The sequence below is a fragment of the Ambystoma mexicanum genome, chromosome 1q, assembly GCF_040938575.1.
Source record: "Ambystoma mexicanum isolate Mex_15411 chromosome 1q, UKY_AmexF1_1, whole genome shotgun sequence".
NCBI classification, from domain to species: domain Eukaryota; kingdom Metazoa; phylum Chordata; class Amphibia; order Caudata; family Ambystomatidae; genus Ambystoma; species Ambystoma mexicanum.
In genome coordinates this window covers 72,299,494-72,324,507 of record NC_090922.1, presented here as the reverse complement: position 1 = coordinate 72,324,507, position 25,014 = coordinate 72,299,494, and the positions used below count along the sequence as shown (strand labels likewise).

Sequence of the window (25,014 nt, the reverse complement as noted above, 5' to 3'; positions counted from 1 at the left end):
TACATCAAAGAAATGTAGGACCGAGAGGGGGTGGTATGTGAGTTTGGTCTAGACAAGGCGTAACTAACTGCCAGTATAAAGTCTACTGTGATAAGAAACTTCTGCTGTAATTCCCCTTCCTCTTGGGGAAATTGTAAGGTGTATGGATCGACCAGAGAGACGACATACCCGTTTGTACCCATTTTAACCAAAGATAGTCTGAGTACCTGAAGGAAAGAGTGGAGTACAAGTCCGTAATGTGGAGAAGCCAAAGTCCCTGAGCGGCTGGAAGTAGAAGAGGGGGAGAAGCCACCAGACCAGGTCAAAAAGTACAGAGAAACCAGATCAATTCATCTACCAAGGATCCACCAAAATAATGTTCAAAGAGGGGGACGATAGTCTTAGGGAGATAATGGATTGGATGGGTAGGCTATTAAATGAATTGACCCTGTCCATTCAACAGAAAGACATACCAATGTAGAGAGAATAATTGTAAATCCATAAAACAAACTGACTTACCTTGAAGTTCATCCTTCCGACAAGCCATTTTGTACTCTGATGGCTCCACTTGCCAAATGTGAAGGGACAACTGAATTGCTAAATTGCCTTTCATGAGAAGCATAGGTAAGATGGTTGAGGGGCTCTACCAGGATTGTGGTTACCTGTCACCTGAATAGCTAGTCCTTCATGCCGCGCTCCAGCTCCCAAATCCACTGCCAGTGTCCACAGGAGGCATGATTTGGCCCATCAATCCATAAGACTAAAAACCAATAAGCAGTGATTTGTTGATGAGATGAAGTGGCAGTGAACCTCCTGAATAGCCAAATCTCTCTCCAGAGCAGTAAGCTTTCTTCAACCCGTGCCCAGAAAAGTGTGGAGTAAGACCTGGACAATACCTTTAGGTTGCCTGGGCCCATGGGGAGGAATACCCAATGGATTTAGACCTTGTCAGCATAAGCCACCTCTGCAAGTAGAGAATCTGATACAACCAATGCTCAGAGAATTTTGCTTATGTTTAAAAAGAATTGTCTGGGATAGACAAAATGACCAGGTTGTTGGAGGGTTGGTGGCATCCAAAGGATCCCTGACCTGAGATTTACACAGCCTTTTGTTCTCCTGTCCTACAAATTGGTGAAGAGCACATGGAGCAACAACTTCAAAAATGGGGAGTACTCCATGCCTCATGTTAAGAAACTGAAATAAAAGTGAGTGGCAAAGTGCACCATCACGCAATAAATGAGAGCCCATACACTGAAAAATGACCACACTGGTTAGCTTGTAAGGAATGAGATGGACTCTAACATCTTTGTCCCATTATTCATGTTGTAAGGGGAGAGGAGGAGTGGAGTCTTGAAGTCTGTGGTTCACGTCAGAGGATGAAGACCACGTACATGTATGCAAACAACTTTTAGCCTGTGTGCAGCGGAACAAAATTACTGAGGTTCCTGGAGATGTAGTGCATAGAGGATAGAGTTTTAGATGCTAAGAACATTGGCTCTGAATTCTGTTAAGCTGGTCATCTGATAGCTAATCACAACACCGGCGGATCCCCTCAACTGGCTAACACATGCGTCTCATTAGCGGCAGCTCAGCAATTCAGTTGTCCCTTCACTTTCAAGAAGTGGGGACAGTGTACTACTAATTGGCTTGTCACAAAGCTTAACTTCAAGTGCAGTCAGTTTGCTGTTACTCAAACTATTTATGCTGTGCAGACAATGGTCAGGGGCACTGTACTGCAGCCTGGACATCCTGTAAGTCTGGAGGAAGGGGGACTGGACATGCCAATAGATCTTTGTTATCCAAGCTCATGCATTTGGAAGTTAGGTATTTAATGCTTGCAATTGTGAATCTATACATTCATCTTTGTTTCATAGATATGTTTCTATATGTATGCATGTGGCTGTGTTTGAACATACATATGTACACACAAAAGGACATCTGCGAACCATGAGCTGCCATTTTTTTGGTTTTATTATTCATACCAGTTGAAGGGTGTAGGCACGATCACCCTGGAAGGGATAGAAGTAATGATGCTAGCGAAGTGCTACAGTAATTCGTTTATCTGAAAATAGTACTTGGACCACAGGGTCCTCATCCCCACTGACTGGGTGGACTGACACAGGAACTAGAGGAGGAAACAACGTTTGCATTCTGTGTTTTCCTATTATCTTGGCACCATATTGGTGTCCCAGTTCCCCACTCACTTGAGCACACAACACTCAAACTAGAGACTGCTGGAGAGTATGGTATTGAAAAAGAGTTGGAGAAACTTGAATTACATTTACACAGCATGCTTACTTTAGTGAGCTGCGGCTTATAACTGACAACTATAATCAGGAAATGACAGCCCATGGTGTGCAGAAGCTCACGTGTGTGTGTGTGTGTGTGTGTGTGAGAGCGATTGAGAAATTGGCAGTGCAGGAGCTAGTAGAAGGCACTTAAGGTGATGTGTTCTTTGTGCAGCGCGTTCACATCCCTGTGTTGTGATGCACTTTATATTTGTAGAATCAAATGAGGGTTCTTTATGGAGCTGCCTGGCTATTGATGAGTGCCTTGTCTCCAGAAGTTATATTTCTCTTTAATGTCATTCTCATGATCAGGTGCAATCTGAGAGGGACGAATTGTACAAGAAATTTACTAAAGCGATCCAGGATGTGCAGCAAAAGACTGGCTTCAAAAATCTTCTCCTTGAGCGTAAGCTGCTGGCTCTCTCGGACACACTGGAAAAGAAGGAGGCACAGCTCAATGAAGTCCTGTCTGCGTCCAACTTGGATCCCAACGCACTCAGCATCGTCACACGCAAGCTCGAGGTACTGTGAATGCTAGATCAATATATGCATAGAATAATCTTAAATAGCATGCTGGAATAGCCGTACTTGGACTTCTTTATAAAAGCAGCAGAGAAACGTAAAGCTTGTAGTCATGGATCCACCATATGCAGACTAGAGCCATACATTGGAGCTATATGGAGACTACAGCTGTAAACATGATGCAAATACAGAGGGGATGCAGTCACATTCCTATGACAAAGCAGTCAGATGCATGCTGGATCAGTACATAGTGGGCATACCCACAGCTAGAAGGCAGACCGACACTAATGCAGATCTACTGTCTCACAGCCTCTGCATACTACTTGCTCTATCAGAAAAGCTGTTTATGTTGCTGCAAAAGAGGAGCTATATAGCAGGCTCACAGAGGACCCACATGTAGGTGGCTGGGACTGGACTGTAGACCGTCATTGGCCAAAGGAGTTGCATGTAGACTGTACTTGCAAAGCTGTCATGTACAAGATATAATCAATTTAGATTGAAAGCGGGCTGCAGTCTTGTCTATAGCCATATGCATAACATCATCCGTAGATTCTCACAATCAAAATATCCCCCAGAGTTAATCGGATAAAACACACAATTTATGGTTCTTTAAACCAGGGCCATGATCCTGCAGCATCATTCTCAGCCCATGACTGCCATCCTGTGTTTACCTTGCAGTTGGGCCCAGAAAGAGTGATCAGTCCACTAAGGATGTTGAAGCATGCCAATGAATGTAGCATCCTCAAAATACTAGACCACATTGTACCCAATCTTTGGACGAAGGAGCTCAGAGGCATAAAGATTTCCAATCCTAAATTATATCTATACGTGTGCTGGGGCCTACACGGAGGCAGTAATGTTCTAATCCCTAAATCCCTATAGAAGTGCAATATAGCTACAATGTGGTGATATGCAAGCCTTGCTGCTTGTAGAATGCACTATATGATTTTAGTCAAACAAATTATATTTTCTTTCCAAAGGCTTTTGTAAGCGAGAGCTGTCTGTTTTTGATAGTAAGCCAACAGGTACAGCGTTATTCAATTGGCTTTTCAGGTTGTGACATTCTCCTGTAGTACAGTCATGCTTTGGATTTCTGTTGCTTGTTTTATCCATTGCTCTCAAACTGAACGACTGGTACAATGGAATATTTGGTTACTTAGCTGTAATCATGGCACACCACCATCATTGTTGTTATCATGGATTTACGCTTGCTTTTGAATGTTGCCCACTCTCAAGCTAGGAATACACTGCAATTTTTTTTTAAAAAGAGTATTTTACATGACTATTCAGCCCTTTGGGCCTTTTTATGTGGGAACTAGTGGCTTTAAGCCTCGCCTTGACGGACCTCTTCAATTATTCAATTCATATGTTGGCTTTGCTAGGGCTGGGCTGGGTGACTTAGATGGGAATCTCTGAAAGATACCATTGCTTAAGAACCGCCGTAACAGGTAAGTAATCTGCCTCTTGCATTGGATCTTTCATAGATCAAGGCTCTCCTGGATAGACTACCAAGACATGTTTCACACAGAAGTTCTTGCACTGTGCAGATTCCCATCTATAAGAACTGTTTTGCCAGACCATCAAAGCTGTAACTCTTTCATCCGATGGTCTTACTCTCGGAATGGTCACATTGAAGTCTGCTCTTTTAAACTGTACTGTTTGACCTGGAATGAGTGAGGATTTCCTCAAGTTGATGGAGAATTATTCCAATGGCCATGTCTGAACATTTTGATGAGTCTTGCCTTGACAGTGTCTTTTGATAACCAATCCTCCAGATACAGATAGAACTTTATTTATTTATTTATTGTTTGCTTGTTAGGAGTTTATTCCTTGCAGCCACAGGGAGCCAATGGAGAGATTTAAGGGCTGGAGAGATACGATCCCAGGGCTTGAGGCCAAGGACAAGTCTCGCAGTCTGGTCCTGGATAAATTGCAAACGGCAGAGATTAGAAGCAGGTAGATTTAGAAAGAGGCTGTTGCAATAGTCCAACCTAGAGAAAACCAGGGCTCGAGAGACAATGGGCCTCATTACAACTTTGGCAGTAGTCGTGCCGGTCAATACCGGCACGGCTGCCGCCGGAGTTTAACATTTTCCAGGGCCCGGGAATGGGCAATTACAGGAGCATTACAGCTGGGGGGACCCGGTAATTGCCCATTCCCAGGCGCCGGAAAATATTACCCCCAATTCCCATTGAGTCCTTTTGGACTCAATGGGATCGGGGAGGTTGGATGCACCAGCACCATTCGTGAATAATGCTGGTGCATCCGACATGGTCTGTGAGCCGGTACCGTTGTTTCCGGACCCGCAAACTTGTAATGAGGCCCAGTGAGGTTCTGGAGGAAGGGGAGGATTGGCAGAATACCTCTGAGGAGGTGCAGTAGGAAGTTTGATTTTTTTGAGACATCAGAGATGTTGGCGGGATGGAAAGCGTGGATTCAAAGATGACCTAGAGGTTCTTAGCCTCGCAGATAGGGGTAGGAGGAGGACCGACGGAGGCTGGCCAAAGAGTGATGGCAAAAGAGGGTGAAGGTGTGCCAATGAGAAAGATCTCCGTCTTGCTGGCATTCAGGCAGAGATCATTGGCGGCACACCAATCCGGAATGGCACATAGGCAGTCGGAGATGAGAGAAGAAGAGATGGCCGAGGGAAGCCTGAAAAGGAGGTGAGTGTCATAAGATGCCCACGGGCTGATGTGCGCTCTACAAATCTGAATAAATAAATAAATAAATAAATCCACATAGCACTGGAAATTGGAGAAGAAAATGGCAATGCTGTGGGCAAGTGTTGCCAGGTATTGGTTAAAAAGCCAGGAGGGGATGTTAGACTCCTGGGGAACACTACAGGTAGAAAGGGAGATAGATGAAAGAAGGACACAAGTTGCACCTGGGAGGGTCGATAGAGAGGAAAGAGTTCAGCGAGGCCAGAGCCTGATCAGTGATAACCATGTTGTCACAGAGACGGTTCAGCAGGATGGTATGGTTGACGGTGTCAAAGTCAGAGGGGAGATCAAGAAGGACGAGGACAGAGGGGATGTTAGAGTCAAGGTTGGAGAGCAGATCTTCACAGATGTTCAGGAGAGCAGTTTCGTGCTTTTGGCCACTCTAAAGCCAGACTGATGGTCATGGAGACAACCAACCGAATCGGAGTGAAGGTTAAGTTGCGAGATGACCAGCTTTTCCAGTAGTTTGCCCAGAAAAGGAGCGATGGAAATTGGGCGGTAGTTAGCCGGGCAAGAAGGGTCAGCTGTGGGGTTTTTGAGAAGAGGGTGCACAACAGAGTGCTTCAGATGGGAGGGGAAGGCTCCTGAGGCAAAGGAGTAGTTGCAGATATCAGCCACGGCAGAAGCCAGGGTGTCAATGTGATCCTTGATGGTTTTTAAAGAGCAGGTAGGAACCTGTTTTGATGAGACTTTCATAGATCGGACTTGTCTTGAGACCTCGTTGGGGGAGAGAAGAGGAAAGGACAAGAAAGTGGGAGGGGGTGGCTGTAGGAGGGCTAGAGTTTACAGAAGGAGAGGGGATGAGAGGGGGATGCGGCGAGAGAGTGGACAGGATGTCCTGGGTTTTTGAGATAAAGTGAGAGGCAAGGGCTGTGCAAAGGGCTTGGGAGGCGACAGGAGAGGTAGAGACTGCAGCAGGATTGGCCAGCTCCTTGCAGATTTTAAAGAGTTTGGCCGAGTTGTTAGATGAAGCAGAGACTCAGGCTTGGATGTGGGCTCTCTTCGTAGTGTGGACAGAGAGTTGGTAATGGCTTTGGAGCAGGCGACATGCCAGTTTACCAGAGGATGAACATGAAGCCCTCCATTTCCTCTCAGCTACCCTACACTTGCGTTTAAGTGTAGCTACGTCAGTCATACCAAGAATTGCACTTGGCCTTGGGCTTCAAAGGGATCCTCATGACAGGAGCAAGGGCATCAAGAGTATCAGAAATGGAAGAGTAGAGCATAGATAGGGCTGTGTCAGGATTTGAGTCAGCCAGTGGTGGGGGTTGGGGGAGGGAGAAGGTGGCAGCAAAAGCCTCAACTGACGCACGCTTCATGGGCTCGATGTCCGAGACGGTAGGTGGCAGTGTTGGAGGTGGCTTGGCCTGGGAGGTAGAAAGGGAGAGATGGGACGAGAGGAGGGAGTGATTGCTCCAGGAGAGAGGAGTGGTCAGCGGGATGGAGAGGGGAGGTTAGAGACGATCAAGACATCAAGAGCATGCCTTGCAGAGTGAGTCAGGCCAGAGGGGAAGATGGAAAGGGAGAGTGAATTACAGAGGTCACAGAAGAATCCAGAGGGGGGACAGGGAGAGTCTAGATGGATACTGATGTCACCAATAAGGAGCAGTTGAGTGGTAGAGGCCAGGAGGGAGGAGGAGAGGTCCACCCACTGAGAAATATTAGGTGATCTGACCAGGGAGCCGTTAGAGAGTATCCATGGTAAGAGAGTGGCTAGGAGAGAGAGAACACCTGCAGACAATACATTCAATGGAGGAGTAAGTCTGCATGGAAATGATAGAGGCAGGAATCCACTGACCTGGGTGCGGAGAGGATCTTGTAGCCATAAGGGAGGAGAGTGTCAAAGCTCATGACAGAACTGGCTGTGAACTGTATCTCGTGAAGACCGAGGACATTGGAATCAAGTTCTTCCAGGACGTGGCAGATGTCTGGGAAGTGTTTGACAGCAGAGCAAGAGTTAAGAGTGGCAAGATGGAGAAGGTCTCCATCCTTAAAGACCTTCCAGGAAGGGGTACAGGTCAGAGGTATGCCCTGCGGAGGTGAGGAAGGAGCCCGAGGTGGGGCAGGAGATTAAGAAGGAGAGGGCAAGGTAGCCAAGGCGGGGGGAGGGGGAGGCTACAGCAGGAGATGAAAATAATTGATGAGGCGAGGGAAATGTCTATCAAAGAGGAGGAGATTGGCCTGAGGGCCTTGGACAATGATGGTGCCATTTAGGTAGACATTAAGGATGACCTTAGATTCTAAGGGGGCCATAAGGGTTTCCCAACGGGTGCCACCATTAATGGGAGAGGAGGAGAGAGGAGAAAGCACAGAGATCATATGAAAAGTCCATAGATCTGACGAAGCAACGACAAAGATATTGTCGTTGAGGGTCTGTCTGGCAGAAGCGCTGGAATAGGTATCAGCGATGGTGAGACCAGGGTTGTCGGCCAAAATATCTTTTTTTTTTTAATCTCTTTATTAGTATGTCATTAAATTAAATCACAGAAGAATCAAATACAGAAAGGAATACTGAACCAGAGAACACAAATCAACATTATTCAATTAAAGAACATATCAATAAACAAACAGCATAATCAAATGATACCTCCGACATACTAAGAACATTTTCATTTTTGTAAACAATAAAAGAGCAAAATACAACAGTCAATAAAAACAGTTAACATAGAACATACACACAAACACCCACAACACACAGACACCAAACCAAATCCCCCAAAAAGTATAATAGTGAGAAGAAGAAAAAAAAAGAAAAAAAAAGGAAAAAAAGATCCTTTTTAAACTTCTTTCTAAGAGACTTGGTGAGAAGGGAAGGATGGTTGTTGGAGAAGCAGTTGGAGAAGACAGGAGGAATAGAAAACACCATGGGTGTGTAGAGAGGGCAGGAAGAGTAGAACAGACACAGCGGTATGGAACAGTCACTGGGTCAGCAGGTTACAGAGAAGCATGTAATTCAAACAAAAAGGGCACCACAAGTCAACACAAGAACACTGCTAGATTAAACCCAAAGCAAAGAATGCACAAGCACAGCTAAGTTTTACTTTCAATAGAAAGCACGGGTGCAGCTAAATTTGACTTTCAATAGAATGCACAAGCACAGCTAAGTTTACTTTCAATAGAATGCACAGGCACAGCTAAGTTTGACTTTCAGTAGAATGCACATGCACAGCTAAGTTTGATTTTCAATAGAATGCACATGCACAGCTAAGTTTGACTTTCAATAGAATGCACAGGCACAGCTAAGTTTGACTTTCAATAGAATGTACAAGCACAGCTAAGTTTGACTTTCAATAGAATGCACAAGCACAGCTAATTTTGAAAAGTACATTTGGATTCTGATGTTAGTGGTGGGTGCAGGAACACAATGCCTTTGAGAGCATTAACATGGCAGAACAAGTTGAGAAGGAAAGTGAAGACAAAGAGGGTGGGGGAGGTCAGTAAGGAGGAACTAACCCATAGTACAAGAGGTGTGAATGTCAAGGCAGTCCAGATGTCATTGGAAAATGAGGTGGCATCATCTTGAAAGTGCAGGTGCTGGGGTGCAGAAAGGACCCAAGTAGTGTTCTGGTAGTGGACAGGGAGCAGATCTCCTAGGAGATCTAAGAAATCCCCAAGCATTCAAAGTGGCCGTGGTCAAGGAGCAATTTGCGTCACTCTTCATCTTGGTCTTCTCAAAGAAAATCTAAGAAAAGGCACCATTGTTCTTCGTCATTGGATTCCTCAACCAACAGGAGAAAAGTATGTTTCCCTGACAAGTCTGCCTCAGCAGCAGACTGGAAAGAGTACTGTCTAAAAATCATGGACAATTTTTCAAAGGATGCCCCTCCTGGTCCCTCAAAGAGCCAAAAAAGTCTACTGACCCCACTGCGCCTTAAAGCCAGCAGGGAGTCGTCGAAGGCCCTGATTTGCGGACTCAAATGCCCAGGACAGAAGCCTGAGATGCCTACTCGAGTGGCATCGATGGTGTCCACCATATGAGAAGCATTGCAGCCAAAGGCTTCCACTTCTTCACTATCGAAGGACACAACGTCAAGGTCCTTAGACGTCTAAGCTATCGGTGTCATCTTCCGACCCACCCTTCTTTGGGCTTTAAACCCTTGTTCAAAAAAGACTTTTTCAAATCTCTTGGGGCGATTTATGAGGAGGAGGAAGAAGAAAAAGGCGTTTTACTCTTTGGGGTTTGGGTGTTTTTGCACGCTGAATGTCCTAGAAGAATCCATTTCAGAGGAATCTAGAATTGAGGACTTGGCTACTTGTCTTAAGGAAGCCAGTGGGTTGGACACTTCTCCAGAAGTAGAATTTGCCACACCAGACTTAGCTGTTCATCTAAGTGCGGTATACAGGTCAGTGATGAATAAGGTCACTGAATATTTGGGTTGGGGACAGCCTGCAAAAGATATAGTACAGGGTGATCTCACAGATATCCTGGACAAGGGACCCCCAAAGAACCTGTTCTGCCTTTCCACTCTGCACTGAAGAACATTATCTTGGAGAATTGGCAGAAGCTGGATACCACTCCTGCTGTCAACAAGGGGTTGGTAAGAAAATATAAGCCATCAGCAATTGATCCTGATTTTCTCTCCACCCATGCAAGCTTGGTGGTACAAGCAGCAACTTCTATATCCAAAGCAGGTGCCTATCCAACCATCCCACCCGATAGGGATGATCAAAAATATGATGTGCTAGGGAAAAGATTGTTCTCCACTGGGAGTATAGCGCTTAAGGCCATTAATGCGTCTTGCGCATAAGCCAAATACGCCAACACTTTGTGGGATGTTGTCTCCCATGCGGCTGAGAATATTCCTGAGGGGAAATGAGAAACGGCTTTATGAACATCATTCGGGATGGTAAGGATGCTGCAAGTCAGTCTCTCCAATCAGGACTGGATACGTCCATGCTTCCGACTGTGTTAGTTGCTCTATGGCAGCGAGTGCAGTCAAAAGAAGGTTTGCATGGCTGTGCAAATCGGGATTTGCTCCTGATGTCCAATCGAGACTTTTGGACATGCCCTTCTATGGGGCAAAGGCTGACGAAAGCCTAGAGAAGCTGCAAGCTTCTAAGGCACCTGCAAAATAATTGAGTGCAGCCATCTGTTAACCTTAACAGCAACAACAGTCTTCACAGAGTTGGAGATGACGTTCTTTTCGTTTCTACCTGTCATTTGGACAGAGATTTCCACATCTTCCCCCTACCTAGGCGATTGGCTGATCAGAGCTAGTTTTCAGTTCAGGCTCTGGAACATCTCAGCAGCACCTGCCACTCTCTCAAGAAGTCCCAGGTGACACCTTTCCAAAGGTTGCAATTCATTGGAGCAGTCCTGGATTCTTCCTTCGCTTCCCGAGTTGTGGGCACAAATATCTTGCAGATGGTGGAAAGATTTAAAAACGCCCAACATCTGCCGTCCTTTGATTTTTTTGAGATTACTGGACCTCATGGCATCCTGCATTTTCTTGGTGCCAGAGGCTCATCTAAGGATGATGTCCCTCCAGTGGGCCCTCAGATCCTAATGGTCACAATTCTCGGGCAGATAACGCACCTTCATCAGGTCCCAAGCACGGGCACGCTGGATCTCCTGTGGTGGGCCTGCAAAGAGATTGTGATGGTGGTGGAACCTTTTTGGCAACGCTGGCCGGAGATCACAGTAGTCAGATTTTTCCCTCACAGGCTGGGGAGCACACATGAATGATATCAGCAGTCTTTGGTCCCCATCATAATCCTGACTACACATAAACCTTTTAGAGCTGAGAACAATCAGACTGACGCTGGTGGCCTTTTTGCTGTCCTTACAGGTGAAGAACATCCTGATAATGACCGACAACACAGTGGCCATGTATTACCTCAACAAAACAGGAGGTGCATGGTCACTACCACTGTGCAGGGAGGCAATGCAGCTCTGGTTTTAGACACTGCAAAACTGAATTTCGCTAATGGTTGATCGCCTAGCTGGAGAAGAGAGCATAATGGTGGACACTCTGAGCAGGTAGAGCATAATCTCCCACAAGTGGGAGTTAGCTCAGGATGTCCTTCTGGGGATCTTCACCCTTTGGGGAACCCCTCAAGTAGATCTGTTCATGTCCAGTAACAACAGGAAACGTAACCTGTTCTGCCCCTGGAAGTTTCTTCAGAGAGGAGCTCTGGGGGACACGTTTGTGGTGGACTGGGACTTTCCTCCACCCCCCGTCATTCCTCATGTCATCAGGAGGTTGAGGGAGTACGGGAAGTCCATGATCCCGATTGCTCCAGAATAGGCCAGGAGGACGTGGTATCTGGAACTTCTGGACATGTCCACCTGCCCTCCATTCCACTTTCCCCGGAGAGCAGATCTTCTTCACCCAGAAATCAGATATCTGAACCTTCACTCTAGTTTCTGAGAGGTTAAGATATAAAGATTGGGACCTCCCGAAAGACGTTATGGAGGTTTTGCTTTTGGCTAAAATACCAGCAACAAAAGCACTATACTGCTGCCATAGAATACGTTTTGCAGCTGTTGTAGAGCTAAAGATATTGTTCCTTTACTTGTGATACTCTTACAGTGCTTTCTTTTCTGCTACACTTGGCCCATCAGGGGCTGCAGGTGGCTACCGCCAAGTGCTACCCAGTGCTGTCATCCATCTTGAAATGCACACCTGAGCGAGGCTCTTATTCGAAGATACTCATCATCATAGAGTTATTCAAGGGGTTGACAAATATTTTTCCATCAATCCCTTTTATAGTCCCTACTTGGGATCTGAACTTGGTATTGACATTTTTAATGGGAGCCTCATTTGAGCCTCTCTATTCCTGTCCACTTAGATTATTGACATTCAAGACAATTTTCCTGTTGGCCATCACTTCTGTTCGCAGAGTGATTGAGCTACAGGCTCTTTCACGTGAACCTCCTTTCACTCAGTTCTTCAAGAAGATGGTAGTCTTGAGGGCTCGCCCCTCTTTCCGTCCCAAGGTGATGTCAGAATGTTACCTGACAAAAGCTTACCTTGCCGACATTTTATCCACCGGCTCATCCTTCCAAAGATGGTGAGGTTACATAGTATGGATCCAAAATGTGCTTAAAGCTTTTATATTGCCAGAATGGCAAATGTCAGGCAAGACGATCATCTCTTTGTTGGTTACACCGGACTCACTGGGTCAAGCAGTGACTAAACAGACCTTGTCACGGTGGATCATTCTGTGCACTTCAAAATGTTATTCTTTTGCTGGGAAAATGGCCCCTAAAATGTAAGGGCATATTCTACCAGAGGTGTTGCAACTACTTCAGCTCTGCGAAGAGGTGTACTGGTGAAGGACATCTGTAATGGTGCAACTTGGTCTTCGATACACACTTTCTCAAAACATTACTGCCTGGATATCTTGTCAGGTCAGGACGCTCAGTTTGGCAAAGCTGTTTTGCACAACATAAACCAGTAACACAATCCACTAGTCCCACCTCCTTCTATCTAATTGCTATGGGAGTATATCAAAGATGAGGCATCTGTGGGAGGACACAATCTATTAGAAGAACAAATTACTTACCCCTGTTAATGTTCTTTCTAGTGGATGTTCCTCCAACAGATTCCTCATTGCCCTCCCAACCTAACCCTCTGACTGTGGGAGAATTTTGTTAATATATATATATTTCAACGCCCATGTGGGTTATGTATCCTCACGTCGGCTGTGCAAAAAGGGTAAAAACTAGAACTTAGACAATGGGCGCATTTCCTGCTATTTATACCAACGTCACATCTGAGCACTGGAATGGAAGCCGCTGAGGGACATCCACTTGAGATATCTCGTCCCCCGCACTGGGAACGTAGTGCAGAGGACGAGATACCTCGCCCTCCACACTTGAGGTTAAAAAAAGGTAATTTATTTTTTTAGAAAAATAGTGCTTAATCAAATGCATTTCTGTTTGTTTCATTTTAAAATGTATATGTTTTCTTAGTGTTTGCAACTTGAAGTATGCTGTAAAAGTGGTATCCCTCTCTTGGGCATTTTTTTGCAGCTAATTTTGTTATTATTGAAATACACATTTTGTGTGCCTGGAAGATGAACTTGAAGTCTTATTGTTGTATGCGTAAGGCAACAGCTTCCTCTAGTACTGATAACAGGCAAAGCGGGCAGGATGGCTTTGGCCAAACATACACCTGACCTTTTATTATGATTCTCATAATTGATTTGTTTGGGTCATCAGTCCTTCATTAATGGTGGTATGGACTTACCATTTTCTGGACTTTCGTCATTCTTTTTGGATTGAAGATAGTAAAATGAATGTGCCATCACTTGCCAATGCATTAGGAAAAAGAGTAATAATCAACTCCAATTTACAAGTAGAGGGACTTTAGTATCAGTTTCAAAATCTCTTTTTGTGTAAGTCAGGGGATGCCCCAATTTAGTTATGGAAAAAACAATTACACTTATTTAAAGCAACAAAACGTTAACTTAAGAATGTAAAGACAACTTCTACTTCTTTGATTGGTACTGAACTTGTGTGACTCTTTAAGACTTTTCATATCAAAATGTTTCCCTTTTAAAGGAAACTGCAAATGTGTGGGCCATGGTAATTATTGTGGTATCTCAAAGCGGGTTATCATACTATTGAGAAATAAGTACCATGACATCTCTATTTTTCAATAAAGTTATGGTCTTGAATCCTGGAGGTACTAGCTGATATCCATCTAAGCGAGGATATCATTCTTCCAGGTTTTCTACCATTGGCTCCATTATCCTCCACAAACTAGTGCTCACACAATTGGGACGTTCCAGTAGCGCTAAGGTTCTGTATGGACTAGACTATTTGCTCCTGGTCTCCTAACCAGTACTTGGTTATTCATGGAGCGGCTTTGGAGAAAAAAGTTGCAATTACAATTATCGCCAGTTGAATAGTTTCTAGTATGACTTTCGAGGAATTCCAAAGCCCTGAAATACTTCATGCTCGTTCCATCAGAGAATAAGCAATGTTATTATGCTTCTTTGAACATGTGACAGTCCTCTGTGCAGTGGGTCATTCGAAATACATTTGGATACTTTGTTTTATTTTCCCAATTAAATTTAAGACCAGGGAGATGAATGCTACTGCCGTACTGGATGCATTTGGGCACATTAAATCATCTGCTCAGTTTTACCACCAGTGTATGTTTACTTTGTATGTTTGGAAGCATGCCAACACCTGGAGTTGATGGAAAGAGCACAAGCAAAGTTTGATAATGGATTAAGAGTATAGGGAAGGTATGCCCGTGGGTGGCTATGTACCTTGAAACATTTTTGTGTGATATTGAAGCTACCTAATCCAACACATTCTTAATCCTATTTCATGTATTAGCATAACAGGTATGTGTTTGTATGGACTTTAAATACATATGGAATTATAAAACAATAGTAATCCAATACATATACAACACAGACAAACACAGACACTTTAGTGCTGCTTGGACCAATTTCTAAGTGCACGCCATGCACCCATCTTTTAGAAAAGGCAAATAGGCATAATGTGGCTTGCCGACGATCAGTCATCAATGTTGTTTGGAAAGTGGGACACCAACCCCAGTAATGCATCTGCTAAACCATTATTCCATCTCTGAATCATTCAATTATGATCTGTGTGGGAGAAACAGACATGTAATTTCTAAGGTTACCAAACTGTTTGCACCAGGCATCCCATCACGCATACACATGTGCACACCAAAACCCGATGGGACCGAATGACAAACAGTGACGCTTGTTTTTCTCTCCTAGGATGTTCTAGATTCTAAGAACAATGCCATCAAGGATCTGCAGTATGAGCTGGCTCGGGTGTGCAAGGTAAGGTGATTTCTGCTCAGTGAAGATGAGTGCCTGTTGTGTGTACTTGTCTACTAGTGCAAACTTTACCCATGACTTGGTACATGCTACAGCTGATTTCCCACTTATTTTAAACTAGACCGGTTTAAGGCTATATTATCCATTTCCAGCCCAGAACACACTTTAGGATTAAATAAGGCAAGTGCTTTCTCAAAATAAGATTTATCCATACCCGAACCCTGCACAGGCATTTATAGGATGGGTGGTCCATTTGAATTATTCAGATTACGGTACCGAAGGCTAGTGAGGAATGGTGGAAGGAGGGTACATCCAGGTTTGTCCAGTTATTTCATTAGAGATTCGAATTTTATTTCCAACACATCTCTGGACAATTGATTATTTTTCAGTACCTCAAGTCTGTGCTAGACTTTCTCAGCGCTGTGATTGAGGATTGCAATGCCTTAATCTTCTGTACAATGCTTTGTATGTCTTGTTTTATCGCCAAATCCCTATACTTCTCTTGTGTAGATGTCTCTTCTAGCTGGGCCATGTGCTTTGCTGGATGTGGTGCATGTCTGCAAAATTGCTGCACCGCTATTCATCTAAGTGCCCATGTTCCAGGAAGCACAAAACTCGCTTTCGTGAGAGGATAAGGTACAAGGGGGGGGGTGCCCTTCAGATCACCTATATCCTACACGCTTGCCCAATAAATAACTATAAAACACCTCCAGCTTATGATTAATTTGCTCACATCACCAGCAGGAGCCAGACCCTCTCCTGTAACATTTATTTTCTGGTTTCATTTGGACCAAGTAATCCTTTACATTAAAAAACAACTGGACTTAAGATTAGCGACTGCACACCATTATATTAAGGTAGTCATGTTGGTCACTCCCACAGGGCGAGAGATGGCAAAGTCGGAGTGGGGGAAAACCCAGGGGATGTGAGCACCTACTCTCTCCAGGCTGTGTCCCATGCACCTCCATTGCCCAATGCCACTCGTGTTTATATACTCCGCCTGCTAATCGCTAGAGGTCTTCCAAACCACAGAGTCCCGCCAAGCTCGAGAACCAGGAACAGGTGACAGACTTTGCTCCAGCAACTGCTGCCGAACCACCCTGACTCGTAGTCTACGTTTCCTTAAGTTCCCAACTGGTAACAACAGACATGTTCTCCAGATTCTCAGGGTTCAATGCACAGTTTGAATTCATCCTTAGCAAGGCATATTTTTATCTATTTGGGTTGAATCAGCAGACATGCACCATTAAGTCGCTATGTTGTCCATGCCCCCTAGCGGTCTCTGTCAGTAACAAACTAGCAACTGTGCTCTTCTCTGACCTTGTTGCAATTTCTTCAATAGATATCTAAGATGCCAGGTTTATGTTACTTACCTGTAACTATTGTTCTCCAGCATGGGTCTGGCATGGATTCACATGCTCATCGATATTCCCTGTCATCAGGTTGGGAATCCTTGGTAAAAAAAAAAAAAAAGAATTTCACATTCACTTTAAAACTGTATTCCTCCCCTAGACCAATCCCTGTCCTAGGTGTCAAAATGCCCCCATTCAATGACGGTTCTCTCTCTGGCAGCCACCTTCCGATTGGGTAAGCACGTAAAGTGGCAGCATGACCAAGAAGAGCCGCAGAGGGGCTGGAGGGAGGGTTTGCATGTGAATCCATGCAAGACCCATGATGGAGAACAATAGTTATAGATATGTAACTTAAACCTTCTCCAGCATGGGGTCTGGCATGGATTCACATGCTCATGAATAACAAATACTCAGCAGTACATATTGCACAACCGCAGGAGGTGGCAAGGCTCAACAGAAGTAATCAACACTTGCCCCTGGAACAGACTCTCCTCAAGCGAACAGGTTGCGTAGCACTGCCTGGCAGACTCTGGACTCCTCCCTGCAATCCCTATTGACACAGTAGAACCTTGTGAAAGTAGGCATGGGCCTCCACATCGCATCCCTGCAGATATCGAGCAGGGGTATTGTATTGTATATGGTATTTGTTGAGCACACAAAGACTGCAAGGCATCAAGGCGTTGAAGGTGAGAGGGAAACTGTTGGGTAGGCAGGCTAAAACAGGTATATTTTTAGAGCCTTTAGAAAGGAGAGAAACTCCTGAAGGTTACAAAGGTCACAAGATAAGACGTTCCAATGCATTGGGGGCAAAACCTTAAAAAGATCTCAATCTAGGGATGCATAACAAAGATTGATTGTTTGAGCGCAATGATTGCCCCGGAATGTAGGGCACAAGTTCAGAGCGCAGGAACTCTGCCCCGACATTGTGAGTAGCACGGTGAGCGAGACAGAGCACCTTAAACTTAATTCTGCTTCTAATAGGAAGCCAGTGTAGTTGACGTACAAGATGTTGAGCATGAGCAAGTCTGGGATCTCCAAGAGCAAGACACGCTGCTGTATTCTGGAGGGTTTGAAGGCGTTGGAGTAGCATCTCGGATACACAGGAAAGGAACGCCTTAATCACAGCGATCACTCTGGTGGAGTGGGCTCTCAGGAGGCCCAGCAGAGGCTGGTTAGCCAGCCGATGACAGTGCATGATGCAGCCGTAGAGCCACCGTGAGATGGAAGCCTTGGACAAGGCCTTCCCATTATTCACAGGTCCAAAGTTCACAAACAATTGAGAAGTCTTCCGAAAACTCCTTGTGCATGCCACGTAGAACTTCAAGGCACGAGAAACATCCAGTGAATGCAAGGTCCTCTCCGCCAATGACAAAGGTTTCAGGAAGAAAACAGGTAACACCAAAGGCTCGTTGAGGTGGAATACCGACTGAACCTTCGGCATGAAAGAGGGGCGCGTACACAGCACCACCCTCGATTCATGGAAAGCCAGATACAGCTGCTTGCAGGGCAGGGCCTGGCTCTCACCCAATTATCTGGCTGAGGTGATGACCATAAGGAATGCTGTTTTCCATGAGAAAAACTTGAGTGGGGCTTGATGCATAGGTTTGAAAGGTGCCCCCATAGGTCTTGTCGGGACTACGTTGAGTTCACATGACGGGGCAGGCACCTTCAACGGTGGGAAAGATCATATAAGCCCCTTGAGAAACTAATTTACAGGTCTGTGGGCCCAAAATGAGGATCTTCCCTAGGATCTGGTGTAGAGTGAGATGGCCACCATGTGTACCTTGATGGACGCGTGAGCTAGACCAGCTTTTGCCAAGGAAAGCAAGTATGGAAGAATCTGTGGGGCTGTGACTCTGAGGAGTAATCCTCTGCGACTGGCACCATGTAGAAAAACACTTGCACTTTTGGCTGTAGAAGTTTGTGTCGATGATGCCCTGGCTTTGGCAAGGACCTCCCTGCAGTCCGCTGGCAGCTCATAACTCCCAAACTCTAAGGCTGCAGGAGCCATGCCTTCAGGTTCAGGGATCCTGGGTTGTGATGAAGGATTTCGCCTTCTCCTCTGGTGAGAATATCTGGAAGTACCAGCAACTTGACTGGAGGCGACACTGACAGGCTGAGTAGGTCCGTATACCAAACCTGCCTCGGCCACGCTTGGCCGATGAGTATCATCATGCACTGACACTGTCTGAGTGTGTTGATCACAAGTAGCAGGAGAGAAAATGGGGGGAAAGTGTACAGAAACAGACCCTCCCAGGTGAAGGAGAACGTGTCCCCCCAAGCTCCTCGGTTGGTGGAATCTGCTTGCAAACTTCTGGCATTTGGAGTTTGCCGCAGTGGCAAAGAGATCGATCGGGGGTCTACCCCATTTGATGAACAGATGGTCCACCTGATCCTGACGGAGTTCCCACTCGTGGCAGACGTGCAGTTCGCTGATGAGGGAGTCTGCAATGGTGTTCTTGACGCCTGCCAGGTGGAGCAGAATTCGGAACATCCCCTGCCCAATGGCCCAGTGCCACAATCCCCGAGTTTCCTTGTAGAGCGCTGGGTATTGAGTGCCCCCTTGCTTCCTGACATAGAACATGGTGGTGGTGTTGTCCTTGAAGATCCTCACCACTTTGCCCTTCAGAGACAGCAGGAAAGACTTGAGGGCCCAGAACACTACCTGTAGTTTCAGGATGTTAATATGCAGATACTTCTCGTCCGGATACCACAGACCTCTGGTGTGTAGACGTCCGGTGTGAGCCCCCAACCTTCCAGAGAGGCGTCGGTGGTGACTGTCTCCTGGTATGCTGGGGTTTGAAATCCCGTCCGCTGAGCGATGTGGGAGTGCAGCCCCCACCACTCTATCGCCTGCCGGAACTCTTTGTTGAGCGGGATCTTGTATCCAACATGCATCCAAGAATTCCTGTAGGGGTCACATCCTGCAGAGATGGATGAGGTAGATGCAGAACAACATCATGCCCAGCAATGACTTGATGGCCCAAACCGTGCCCGTCTTTGCCGACAACAGTGGATTATCTGCCTGATTTCCCCCTTGAGGAGCAAAAAGACGACGAGCAATGCTGCTGCAGAGTGCCAAGAGAATGCGCGGTCTCTGTGTCCGTCTTTATGGCTTGAAGGGATTTGTCGACCGCCTTCCCAAACAGATTTTCGACATCGAACTGCATGACCAGCACCTTTGCATTGAACGTCTTGGTGACAGTAGCCTTCAACCATCCCTGCCAATGAAGGCAAACACAGTTTCCCATCTGCCGGAAGTCCTAATTGGCGAGGTTTAGTGCCACTGTTAATGGCATGGTCCAGTGCCACCTCCCCTTCCTGGAAAAGGGCGAGAGCCTCGGTTTCTTGTTATCGGGAAGGAATTCCAGGATTAGAGCCCAGCTTGTAGCAAAGCTCCCGGTCGTATCGTTGTCCAGAGGGACCAATGATGCGGATGCCTGGTTGGCTGAGCGTTTTCTTGCGGCGGCCAACACTACCATGTCCGGCGATGGTTGTGACCTCAAACACTTGGATGCTGATTCCGGCACTCTGTATTTCTTCTCCAACCTGCCTCGTTTGGTTGGTGCTGTGCATGGGTTGTTCATGAGGGCCAGGCCTTCCTCCTGAACGTCATGCAAAAAGGGTACAGCAATGATGGTCTTCTCTTAGATTCCCGTCGCTGATATAGGAAGGCCTCTTTTTCGTTTTTCTCAGGCACCAGCTGGAACAGCTCGGAGATCGAGTGGAATGATCCAACCTTGTCTGGTGGAGAGCCTCTATGAGGGGCGTCCAGGTGCGGCGATTCGCCGTCTGCCGGAGACGAAGTCCACATCCTCGTCTCTGTACCAGTGTCCTTGTGTGTATCCGGGTCCGCTGGTGGAGTCTCATCCCAACATGGTGGAGGAGTCTGATGCAGAGGCATCGGGTGACGCATCCTCTTCTTGCGTGGAGGCTGGTCAAGGGCCTGCGGAACAACAGGTGCCGGTGCTGGAGGCAACCACTACTGGGTCTCCGTCCGTATGCTGTGGAGGGTTGACAGGAAGTCCATGGATATGTCCCTAGTAGAAGAGGGAATGGTGGAGTGCTAGGCCCTATGCCATCGTCCTCTTCGTGGACTGTGTGGATGGATGCTTGGTCATCGTCATCCATGGTGACCCATTGGCTGAACGTAAACCTCAGAGGACTGCTTTGGGGCCTCCTATCCTCCCCCCTTTTCCCCTCCTGAGGGCTGTGCACCAGGACCAGACCTGGTACCTCTCCCCCAGGGATGCTCGAAGCCTTCGCAGCTGCCTCAGTGACCATGTCGCGCCTGGGAGGCAGGGATACTCTCTGCGCTGTAGGGACCACCATCGCAGGGTCGGTACCACTCGCCATAGTGGTCCCCCCTGAGGAGTTCCACAAATCGGTCAGCAGCGTCTTCGGCTGCGCCTGATGAGCCTGTGAGGCCGCCTTCTCTTCCTCTGGCGTTTGTTCCTCCGATTTCTCCCATAACTTGGCTGGGGTGGAGGACTTTCTCATTGAGGAAGAACCCGATAGCAGGCTGGCTAAGGAGGCGGACGGCGACGGCGATCACGGGCTATTTGACCTAGGACCTGCATCAGCGGCGAACCCAGCAGAATCGGTCTTGCGGTTCTTGGCCTTGTCTTGGACCCCCATGGAGGGGGCGCCCTCAAAGGACTTCGACCCCCTCCCAGAGGGAGACCGCTCCTCAGACCGACCGGTCCTGGGTGAGACATGACCCTGCTTGGAGCACGGGTCAGAGGCCTTGCTCGACTTGAGCCATGCCGCCAGCCTGTTATACCTGTCTTTCTTCGTCTTCTTCGAGAAGCACAGGCATAACTCGCACCCATCCTCGTTGTGGTCCAGGTGCAGGTAGAATAGACACTTTAGATGTTTGTCCTCCGCAAAGACATTCCTTAGCCCGCATTGGGTGCAGGTCCTGAAAAGTGTCCTTCCCTCCTTTTTCTCCTCCGTCATGGTCAGAGGGCGCGAAGTAGGCCTAAGCCCGCCATCCAGAAACTTAGACGAACAATCGCCCTTGAGGGGCGTGATATTTCACTGACAACGGATCCCTGTTGCCGGACGATGGAGATAGGAGCACAGGGGCTGCGATAGGAGCACACAGGATCCGATAGAACAAAAATAGAACTTTTCCTCAAAACTTGGTAAAAAGTACAAAATAGCCCAGATAGCAACTCAAGGACTCCCAACGCTGAAGCGTGCTGTAAAAATCTGAAGATGGCTGCCAGAGGCTTAGAGAGAGGACTGTCGTTGGATGGGAGCTGTATGGCCATTAGGACAGTGATTGGTTTAGAGGAGAAATACAGCTTTAAAGTGGAAGTGAAACAGTTTTTTCTTTTACTGAGGATTCCCAGCCTGACGACGGGAAATATTCTTGAGCATGTGACTCCACGCCTTCCCCAATGCTGGAGAATAGGCTGTTGACCTAACTGATTCTTGATAGAACCCTTAAAGTTATATCGCTGATTATATGTGGGGAATTAAGGAAAGGCATTATCCACCTAATTTATTACAAGCATTTTTTGGAATTCTTGGCCCTACCATTTACCGGAAACCAAGCTGACTCACAAAGCCACTCCTGCGTGGCACTAGTCTGCACCATTAATCACCGTGAAATCTACCGGTTCTATGTCATATTTCTGCATTTTAAAGGCGGAAAACAAAAGGACCAATTTTTCTTTTTGGCCGTTTTTGTGTTGGCTTTAAAATGCAGACATATTACATACCCCCCACCCCCTCCTTCCCACCCTCTCACATCCCACATCCAAGACCGTGTCTCTGCAGCCTCTAACAACACGGCTGAACTCTGTGAAATCTGCAAGGAGCTGGCCAATCCTTCTGCAGTTTCCACTGCTCCTGTTCCCTCCCAGACCATCTGTACATCTCTGGCTTCCCACTTTCCCACTAAAACTCACCTGTCCTTGTTCTCCTCCTCCCCATCTACACCTCTCAACCCCCCCTCTGGCCGCCTCTCCTCCTCCCTTCAAGTCCGATCTATTAAAGTATTGTCCAAACAGGTGCTGTCCTGCTCCCCCAGAACCATCAAGGACCACATCGACACCCTTGCTCCAGCTTTGGCCGCTTTCTGCAATCACTCTTTCGCCACTGGATCATTCCCCTCCTCAAGCACTCCCTTGTGCAGCCTCTCCTTAAAAAGCCTTCTGCTGATCTTACCTGCCCGGTAAGCTATCGCCTGATCTCTATCACTCCTTTCCTGGGCAAACCCCTGGAAAATATGCCCATCTCTCAGCTTACTCGCCACACTGAATCTGTGAGTTGTTTCCATGACCATCAGCATGGCTTCTGAGCAGCCATACGCACGGAAACTGCTCTCCTGAACAACTGTGATGATCTGCTCTCTAATCTTGACTCCAGTATTCCTTCTGTCCTCATCCACCTTGACCTTTCCTCTGCTTTTGACACTGTCAATCACGCCACCCGGCTCAATCGACTGCAAGAACCTGGGCATCACGGATCATGCCCTGGAGTGGTTGACCTCCTTCCATCTGGATCGCCCCTCACAGGTCCAACTTGAGTCCTTTTTCTGCACCACCTCTCTCTCCAGATGTGGTGTTCCCCAGGGCTCTACCCTCTCACCCTGGCTCTTCAAGGTCTACTTGGCCCCTTTGGACCACCTGATCTCTACCTTCTCCTCTTAACTTTCAGTGTTAGGCGGATGAAACTCTGATCTCTTTCAGGCTCCCCTCAGCCTCTTTTCTTTTCCCGCTCATTCCTGACTGTCTATCCACGATTCAGGAGTGGTGCGCCTCCAACAATCTCTGCCTCAGTGCCAGCAAGACTGAGATCCTTCTCATTGGGATCCCTGCTCCCACATTCCCTCTCTCACTCTGGCCGCCCTCCTTGGGCCCTCTTCCTTCGCCCTTCCTGTGAGGCAAAAAACCTTGGTGTCATCTTCGACTCCATTATTTCCTTCTCTGCACACATCACAGACCTTGCCAAGAAGGCCCGGCTGTACCTCCTCAGAGTTAGTCTTCTATTTCTCTCTTTCCCCCAGAAGCTCAATTTTTCTAGAGCCCTGCTTCTCACTAGGCTGGACTACTGCAACAGCCTCTTTCTCAATCTGCCTTCCTCTACTCTCTGCCCTCTTCAACTAATCCAGAACAGGACTGAAGTACTTCTCATCGGCCTCAAGCCCAGGGACTGTATCTTTCCAGCCCTGAAATCTCTACACTGCTCCTGGTGGCTCTACACCTCAAGTTCAAGACCCTCTGCATCGTCGACAAGGCTTTCTGGTGCCAGGACTTGCATTACATTCAACTCTCTCTTCCTAAATACCTTCCTTCCTGAGCTCTTCACTCAGCTAACTCTCTAAGATCAGACACTTCTCCAGGCAGAGAGTGTGGGGTAGACCTCTCTCATCAGCAGGTGCCTCCCTCTGGAACGGCCTTCCTGCCCCTCTCAATCTTGACCTGGACCACCTGAAATTCCGGAAGCAGCTCAAGACCTTCCTTTTCTCTTCGGCTTTCTCTCCCTCCCTCCCCTGCTGACCTACTGGTTGCCAGGCTACCCTCAGAGTCTCACTGCTTGCCAGGCTCCTCCACGATCAGTATCACCTGCGCTGCCTCCTGGCCTGCCACGCACTAAGGGGCTGTAACTGTAACCTCTACAGTCCCCTGCCTCCTTGCACTTACCCAGAGCAGCACTTGCCTGGCTGCACTAACTCAAAGCACTTTGTGTTGTCGCACTTGCATGATCTGAATGACACAAGGCCTATTAAGGTTGTTCGTCTTGTCCTCCCTCTGTCTTCCCTCCCTTTCGCGCCTCAAAAAACGTGTGTATGGGTGCGTTATAAATGACGTCTCACACACATACAGACAAAAACTCACTGCTCACTCCTGTGACGAGTCCGCTGGGGCTCACAGAGCCTATCAGCCCCTACATGCACTTTAGTGCAGCAGGGGCGTGACAGTTCGATTTAGAAAGACTGCTCTGTGCGGTCACAGAGCAGTCTTTTTTTTATCTGTACTTTTTCCTTTTCGGGAAAAAGAAAACTATCTTTTGACCTAATACCAATCTACCAGCAAGAGTCAGGAAGTGACAACACCCCCACCTCAACCCCCCCCTCATTCCTCAACAGACTCTTCACTACTTAAATTCTTGAATCATTTCACCTCCCACACTCCTACAGACAACCTCTTAGGTCTAGTGTACCTAACAGATTCAGGTCCTATCCATCTATCAACAACCATGCTGTTCATTTTTGCACTCCACAATCCGGGCAGTGCCCATATGGCGAATCTTCCTGGTCCACACCAACCAAAAACAGTGATTTTCATATCGAAACACAGGGAACAGGTACTTCCATCCTGCATCTGCCTTCCCACTACTCCGACTAACACACCCTGCTCTCCTTTCTTA

General features: G+C 47.0%; 1 protein-coding gene across 1 annotated transcript in view; it reads left to right on the top strand.

Annotated features, from left to right (window-relative positions):
- The window catches only part of GAS8 (growth arrest specific 8), a 207,762-nt gene that overhangs the window by 165,736 nt on the left and 17,012 nt on the right, over positions 1-25,014 (top strand). Inside the window, exons 9-10 of the mRNA XM_069635552.1 lie at positions 2,580-2,789; positions 15,218-15,283. Coding sequence (XP_069491653.1) covers positions 2,580-2,789; positions 15,218-15,283 — 276 coding nt within the window. The remainder of the gene's footprint in view (positions 1-2,579; positions 2,790-15,217; positions 15,284-25,014) is intronic.